The sequence below is a fragment of the Miscanthus floridulus genome, chromosome 19 (assembly GCF_019320115.1).
Source record: "Miscanthus floridulus cultivar M001 chromosome 19, ASM1932011v1, whole genome shotgun sequence".
Classification (NCBI taxonomy): Eukaryota; Viridiplantae; Streptophyta; class Magnoliopsida; order Poales; family Poaceae; genus Miscanthus; species Miscanthus floridulus.
Window position 1 is genome coordinate 50,700,043 of NC_089598.1, and position 8,351 is coordinate 50,708,393.

At 44.5% G+C, this 8,351-nt stretch overlaps 1 protein-coding gene across 1 annotated transcript; it reads left to right on the plus strand.

Annotated features, from left to right (window-relative positions):
* Positions 1-5,406: 5,406 nt before the first annotated feature.
* On the plus strand, positions 5,407-7,829 carry LOC136526019 (uncharacterized). The gene is made up of 6 exons (XM_066518814.1): positions 5,407-5,541; positions 5,618-5,792; positions 5,871-5,924; positions 6,580-6,676; positions 7,223-7,314; positions 7,541-7,829. Exons 1-6 carry the CDS (start codon positions 5,407-5,409, stop codon positions 7,633-7,635), a joined length of 648 nt encoding a protein of 215 aa, XP_066374911.1. The 3' UTR covers positions 7,636-7,829.
* The last annotated feature ends 522 nt before the right edge of the window (positions 7,830-8,351 follow it).

An 8,351-nucleotide genomic window follows, 5' to 3' on the forward strand; every position in this document is an offset into this window, starting at 1 on the left:
TTTCTTTATCATCAGCGACCATCGAGCACGTGTCATTATTGATGGAGGTAGCTGCAACAATTTGGTGAGTTCTGATTTGGTCAAGAAGCTTGGCTTGACCACACGCCCACATCCACGTCCATACCATATTCAGTGGCTAAATGATTCTGGTAAAGCAAAGGTAACACAAACTTGCAGAGTTTTATTTTCCATTGGTTCTTATGTTGATTCTGTTGATTGTGATGTGGTACCTATGCAAGCTTGTTCACTCTTATTGGGTCGTCCTTGGGAACATGATAATGATGCTACACACCATGGTAGAAGTAATAAATACACTTTTGTGCATAAAGGAAAGAAAATTACTTTGGTACCTTTGACCCCTGCTCAAATTGTACAAGCTGATAGAGAACGCGCTGCTAGTTTCAATGATGTTCAATCTGAAAATCAGCAAGTTGCTAATTCTATTTTCTCACCTAAAAAGAATAAGTCTACATCTATTTCTAAGGCTGAGGGGATTAAATTGAAGGGTGGTGTTATGCTTGCAACAAAATGTGACTTTGCTGAAATTTCTGATGATGATATTTGCTATGCTTTGGTATGTAAACGAGCTATGTTTTCACTTGATGATATTGTTAGTTCGGTACCTCCTACTGTCACTGACCTTTTGTAGGAGTATGAGGACATTTTTCTAGCTGAGATACCCCTGGGGCTGCCACCTATGAGAGGGATAGAGCATCAAATTGATTTGATTCCGGGAGAGACCTTGCCCAACCGAGCTGCCTATCGAACCAATCTTGAGGAGACTAAGGAAATTCAGCGGCAAGTCCAAGATCTTTTGGACCGCGGGTATGTACGTGAAAGCCTTAGTCCTTGTGTTGTTCCTGTACTTTTGGTTCCTAAGAAAGATGGAACTTGGTGTATGTGTGTTGATTGTAGAGCCATCAATAATATTACTATTCGGTATCGTCATCCTATTCCTAGGCTAGACGACATGCTTGATGAGTTGTGTGGTTCTATAATTTTCACTAAGATTGACTTGCGAAGTGGCTACCACCAAATTAGAATGAAACTTGGAGATGAATGGAAAACTACGTTTAAAACCAAATTCGGGTTGTATGAGTGGTTAGTTATGCCTTTTGGTTTGACAAATGCACCTAGCACTTTTATGCGCTTAATGAATGAGGTTTTAAGATCTTTTATTGGTCATTTTGTGGTAGTTTACTTTGATGATATATTGATTTACAACAAGTCTTTTGATGAACATATGGATCACTTACGTGCTATTTTTAATGCTTTACGTGATGCACGTTTATTTGGTAACCTTGAGAAGTGCATCTTTTGCACAGATCGAGTTTCTTTTCTTGGCTATGTTGTAACTCCTATAGGGAATTGAGGTGGACGAGATGAAAATTGAAGCCATAAAGAGCTGGCCGGTTCCCCAAACCGTCACACAGGTGAGGAGTTTTCTTGGTCTTGCAGGATTCTACCGCCGCTTCATCAAAGATTTCAGCACCATTGCTGCCCCGTTGCATGAGTTGATGAAGAAAGGAGTGGTGTTCCATTGGAGAAAGGCACATGAGGATTCCTTTGACACTTTGAAGGACAAGCTTACACACGCACCATTGCTGCAACTTCCAAACTTTGGTAAGACTTTTGAGCTAGAATGTGATGCTAGTGGAGTTGGCATTGGAGGTGTTTTGATGTAAGATGGTAAACCCATTGCTTACTTTAGTGAAAAATTGCATGGCCCTGTTCTTAATTATTCCACGTATGATAAGGAATTGTATGCACTTGTTCGTTCTTTAGAGACGTGGCGTCATTATTTGTGGCCTAAAGAATTTATTATCATTCTGATCATAAATCGCTTAAGTACCTTCGTTCTCAAAATAATCTGAATCATAGGCATGCTAAATGGGTTGAATTTATTGAATCTTTTCCTTATATTATCAAACACAAGAAAGGGAAGGATAATGTGATTGCTGATGCTTTGTCTAGAAGATATACATTGCTGTCCTAACTTGATTATCGGATTTTTGGTCTTCAATCAATAAAAGAACAATATGTGTTTGATCCTGATTTTAAGGACGTGTTGCTTAATTGTAGAGAGGAACGTGCATGGAATAAGTTTATGATCAGTGATGGGTTTTTGTTTAGAGCTAACCGCCTATGCATTCTAGTTGGTTCTGTTTGTCTTTTGTTGTTGCAGGAGGCACATGGAGGCGGATTGATGGGACATTTTGGTGCCAAGAAGATGGAGGAGGTGCTATCCACACACTTCTTTTGGCCAAGGATGAGGCAAGATGTAGAGCGGTACGTGGCTCGGTGTGCCACATGTCAAAAAGCTAAGTCGCGGTTGAACCCACATGGTTTGTATATGCCTCTTCCTGTTCCTTCTACTCCTTGGGCAGATATATCTATGGATTTTGTGTTGGGATTGCCAAGGTCTAAGAGGGGGAGGGATAGTATTTTTGTGGTGGTTGATCGTTTTATTCCTTGTCATAAGAGCGACGATGCTGTTCATATTGCTGACCTTTTCTTTCAAGAAATCGTTCGCTTGCATGGTATGCCTTCTACTATTGTTTCAGATCGTGATGCAAAATTCTTGAGTCATTTTTGGCGCACGTTGTGGAATAAATTGGGGACCAAGCTGTTATTTTCTACAACATGTCATCCCCAAACTGATGGGCAAACTGAGGTTGTGAATCGAACATTGTCCACCATGTTGAGAGCCATTTTGAAGCGCAATTTGAAGATGTGGGAAGAGTGTTTGCCGCATGTGGAGTTTGCATATAACAGGGCAGAACATTCTACCACCAAGGTAAGTCCTTTTCAGATAGTGTATGATTTTAACCCCCGTGCTCCTATTGATCTTTTGCCTTTACCAACCACTGAGAGAATACATAGTGATACTAGAGAGCGTGCTGATTTTATTCGTAAGTTGCATGAAACAACTAAAGCAAATATTGAAAGAATGAATGAAAAGTATAGAATTGCTGGTAGTAAAGGTAGAAAAGAGATCAAACTTGAACCGGGTGATTTGGTTTGGTTATATTTGAGAAAAGATAGATTTCCTGAGCTGCGTAAGTCTAAATTAATGCCAAGAGCAGCTGGTCCTTATAAGATCATTGAGAAAATAAATGATAATGCCTACAAACTTGAATTGCCACCCGAGTTCGGGGTTAGTCCCACCTTTAACATTGCAGATTTAAAACCTTATTTGGGAGAAGAAGATGAGCTTGAGTCGAGGACGACTCCAATTCAAGAGGGGGAGGATGATTAGCCTTCTTGGCGAGGTCAACCTGGTCCGTAACTCGGTTGATAACCAGAGGAGCTGTGGTGCTAAGATTGCAGGGTTCGATCTTTCGATCTGAAGCTGGATCGGTGTGTCATTCTCCGCCACAACGATAGTTATCACCACCTGACGGAAGATCGGGATCCCCGTTTCCATTATAGCCTCGGGCCTTCCCCACACGCAAGTGGGTCTCTGGTGTGCCTTCCGGCAAGCATCTCCCGGACCGCCCCCGCCGTCTTCACTATCAAGCTTCCGGCTGAACCGCCGCGGGCCTTGTTCCCTTCGGTACACGGTGGTGGCCACACCACAAACGTGGCTGATATGATCTCGCAAGACTACAAGTTCCTCCGATGTACAACAATGGTGTGCGCAAGCACCGAGTGGTAAGAGGTATGCAAACCTCACTAAACACTAGGCCTAAACCTAGAGCAAGCGCATAAGCGGTGGTCTAATCAACCTAAGTACTTCGCAAAATACCTATGCTAATCACCTAATGAATCACTAAGCACTATGCAAGTAGAGATCACTAAAATGGTGTATCAACACCCTTGGTATGTTTCCTCAGCTCCACTGTCCTCAAATGGCCGGTTGGGTGGTCTATTTATAAGCCCCACTAAGAAAGTAGCCGTTGGGGACGAAACCTAGCTTTCTGCTACTGGCCGGACGCTCCTGTCGTCCTGACTGGACACGTCCGGTCGTCCCGACCGTTGGAGCACGCGCGTTGATCGGACTCTAGGCCGAGTCCGGTCACTATCGATCGGACGCGTCCGGTCGCGCTAGCGCCGCTCTGGAACCTCTATGGACTCGAACGGACGCTGCAGTTCCTGCGTCCGGTTGATCACCCGCCGGCGTCCGATCACGCCAAAAATATTACCGTGACGAAGAACAGTGTCATCGGTGCGGCCGGTCACTGCTTTGCTCAGCGTCCGGTCACAGCTGCTGACGCCTGCTCTTGCTGAGCAACTGATCGGACGCGTTCGGTCCCTATAAGGACCGCGTCCGATCACCTCTGCCGAGCCTGTTTCTTCGTGATCTTGCATCCGGTTTGGTTCACATCTTCGTGCTTGGACTTTGATTGATATCTTGGGTCTTTTTCTGTACTTCTAGGGTCTTGCTTATGGTGTTGATCGTGTGATCATCATGTCGCCTTCGTCCAAGTCACGCTTGCGCCCTATTAAACTACAAAACAATTACTTGCAAATTCATTAGTCCAATTTGGTTGTGTTGGTTATCAAACACCAAAATCTAAAGTAAATGGGCCTAGCGTCCATTTTTCTTACAGCGGCAGCCCTGCGCCGTGATGCGTGGTGCGGCAGGCCCGCCGCGCGTGACGGGTGACGCGTTAGACCTGCCACGTCAGCGGACGTCGCAGCCGTTGACTGCACCCTGCCGCGCCGCCATGCATGGCGCGACAGCGTGAATTAGCCGCGTTCAAAAATGTTAGTTTTGAAAAAAAAAGTTTAAACCGTGTTAGTTTTAAAAATAGTTAAAAAAAGTGTTAAAAATACAAAAAGTGCCTCAGCGCAACCCACTTAGCAGTTCATTTAGCCCGACTCCTGAAAAAAACCTAATAGCTGACAGATAATAGCCGTTCATCTCAATAGACAGGCTGAGATTTGTCCAACTAAAATAAACTCGTATAAAATAGACCAAAACCTAAAGGCCGTCACTCTTCACTCCCTCTTCCATTCTCAGCCGCACTCCTGACTCCCTGAGGCCTGAGTACGAATAAAAACTGATAGAATACATATGGATATCATCGATATTATATTTATTTTTATATTTTTGTCCAAATTTAGATCTGAACATAGATAGTATCGACCATGCCTTCTAAATTTGGATTCGAACATGGATAGTGTCGACCATACCGAACATGATAGGATTGAATATCGACACCATAAATATACAAGTTGAATATTATACGGATACGGGACTTGATACGGACATATATGAACTCCTTTGGACGAGACGAATTCGGTCTAGACTAGGGTCGGTAAATATCTTTTCATCCGTAGGCCTGATTGTGCCGTGCGCGCCGGGACCGACGTCAAAGGCGGCGGCTCTCATGGCGACGACGGCCGCGCGCTAGGATCTCATGGCGTGTGGCGCTTGCGGCGCGCAGCTGGCCGGGTGCGATGCAAGCTGCGGCGGCGGCCCAGCCCACGGCCGCCGAGGTACGAGGCCCGGGACCCGCGGATCCGCTGGAGGGGCGCAACGTGCGGGCCCTCCCGGCCGCCGCCGGCTGGAGGAGTGAGGCGCGCGGTTCCTCGGTTAGCCGCGCCACTGCCGCCGCACGCGAGGAAGGGGAGCGCCGCATCGCGGAGGCCGCATCGACAAGGAGGATAGGTACGTCTGCGGCGAGACCTGGAGGACGAGAGTGGGTCAAGTGCTGTGGTCTCGGCTGCTGAGGAGACGCTCGTGGCGGCGGTGGCGGACCTCGACGCCGTGGCCGAGTTCCCGTCCCTGCTCCGGGCGCGCGCTTTCCTCGCCGTGGCGCAGGCCGCCACCTCCCTCCTCGCAGGCACTGCACCTTCCGTGCTTCTCGTTGCACAAGCTTAGTTTTTTTTTCTGATTATCTCTTTTTGCCGGAATTTTGCAGTTTTTCTAAGGTGTTCGGGAATTGACCCTGACGAGCCCCATCAGAAAGGAGTTTGTAAGCTCCTCTTAGCTCTAAAGTCCTGGATCTTTCGAAGTGTATTTTTCACTGTAGGTTTCTTTTAGGTCAGAACAGAGCTCGTAGGTTTGTGGCGGATCCAAAGGGGGGGCTGGGGGGGCTCCAGCCCCCCCTAATTTCTTGATTTCAATGCTAATTACTGTAGCAAAAGCTTGATTTCACCGTTAAATCTTCGTGCAAATCAACATCTCTGTTGTTTTAGCCCCCCTTATCCCGCATCCCACATCCTTTGACATCTTGTAGTGTTTAGCCAAATACCGTTAATCTGTGTAATGCAAGGCAGATCAGCGGGTTTCATTTCAGCTAGTTTTGTTGAAATAAGTTTAATCAAGTAACTGTACTTTGCCTATTTTCTTTTTTTTTTGTTACAACTGAAAACAATAAGGATATGCTTGAGGGTGTTCGATCCAAAGGCACTTGACCTGTTTTGTAGATGTGTTAAGCTCAGGTCTTCCAAAACAACTTATTTTACTAGTTTGCCTGTGTATATTAATACAGCAAAATGAATGCACTGAAAAAAAAACTGAATAAAGTTAACCTAATGCTTTATTATGTGTTGTTTATTAGCAAGATTATTCCTACCAATCTCCCTCTTTCTCTGTGTGCTCAACAGCCACTTGCTTCTGCTGTGCAGGCTGTCATGTTCCTGCTATTGCTCAGCCCATCTTCGTGTTTCTGTTTCAGCTCATTCCTACTGCCCCCAAGAGTAAGCAGATCGACAGTGCCAGCAGGTAAGCAGATTGACTTTGGCTTTAGAGTAAGTGCAGAATCTTGGCCTTTGTAATTTCATAGATTGGTGACAAGTCCCTTTCAAGATAGATAGTTGATCATTTAATCACCTTTTGCTTGCTCGGTTCCTTGCATTAGCTAAATGTTTGTCTAATCAAGTTGCTTTTATTTTTAGACCATAGGCACTTTGGCCCAGCTTATATTGAAAGCCAGAGTTTGCTGCTATGGAAACCAGCTTACACTGAAAGCGTATCTCACAGACTCAGCACAACATCCAGAATTTAGACCTCACCACCCTCTCCTATCTTACAGACCAGACTTCAAGAGAAAAAACATCAGCGGGCTCAGTCAAGTTGCTTTTACGAGAGCTCATTTATTCAGCTTTGGTCTTCGCAACTGAACTTGTAGTCCCAGTTTTTCTCTGTGTTGGCCAGCACCCAGCAGCACCAGCAGTTACCTATTCTCGTGTGTTGGATGATTTAGTCCTAGGAACAGCTTATATTCAGTTAGCCCATGCATGCATTACTTCGGCAAATTCTTGTGTGCAGGATTGATTCCTACAACAGCAGCTCAGAGTGTGGCAACAAAGTAGGCGTGCAGCAGTGCAGTTCAGTTATCAACTACAACAATATTTCAACAGGTAAGCAGCAGACTTTTGTTTTAGCAATGCATGCAAGGGTGCAACTATAATTTTTCTTGCCACGTTTTATGTTTATAAATAAGCAAAGAAATCTGCTACAGCTACACTGCTTGTAAACCAAACATATGCTACTGTATTGTCAGGCTGCTGACCACATACTGTAATTCTTGATTGCCATTAGAGCACAGGGAAAAAAGGAATCTAACATATGCTACTGTACTGTCAGGTTGCTGGGCCCAAACATATGCAAACTTTGATGCTGGAGTGTGGCTGCTGGGTACTGTGATGTGCTTTTGGACAGGTTTTAGTTATGTTGTATGAGATGTGAAGGTTGTAATTTGTTTCCAGAATATTTATGCGCTGATGTGCCATGGTGGATTGCACGATATGGTGCTTCAGATCTCGTTCTCATCTTATGTGATGTTATATAAACCTAAGATCTTATGTGCTGCTGGATTAGGTTATGTAAATGGAAATGAACTGTTTGTCTATATGGGCTAAATGTTTGTTGCATGTGCTATAATAATGGGTTGTATGTTGTATGAGCTATAATAATTAGCTGAAAAAGATAAATTGAAAAATGGGCTGAACAAGATGTAAATGGGTTGAAACCAGATTGAAAATGGGATGAAATCCGATTGAAAATGGGCTGAAAACATGATAAAATTGGCCCATCTTAGATTTTGTTATGTTAATAAATGGGCTGAGGTAGTGTCCATGTAAGCATCCATGATGATGGGTAATTAATCCATGACGGTTATTTTTCGTCATAGGAAATTGACGGCTGAGCTAACTAGGCTTCGGGCTCTATCGTAACGGTTCAAAACTGTCACCGATTACATTGATCTGTGATGGTTTTTGGGAAACCGTCACAGGGTCAATCCATGACGATCTCTGAAACCATCACAGATGCTGCATAGTGATGGTTTTTGGTCACCGTGACATAATTTTTTCGTCATGGATTAACAGGTTCCTTGTAGTGCCATTGCGGTTGTTCTCAGAGGAACATAGTTCACTACTACACTCATACCTTTCAC

What these genes read in the sequence shown, in the direction of transcription:
- LOC136526019 (XM_066518814.1), top strand. Translation starts at nt 5,407, where the DNA reads ATGCAAGCTGCGGCGGCGGCCCAGCCCACGGCCGCCGAGGTACGAGGC. An exon ending in CGCCACCTCCCTCCTCGCAG is followed by an intron (nt 5,793 to 5,870) that starts GCACTGCACCTT and finishes GGAATTTTGCAG; the next exon opens with TTTTTCTAAGGTGTTCGGGA. An exon ending in GCCCCATCAGAAAGGAGTTT is followed by an intron (nt 5,925 to 6,579) that starts GTAAGCTCCTCT and finishes TCTGCTGTGCAG; the next exon opens with GCTGTCATGTTCCTGCTATT.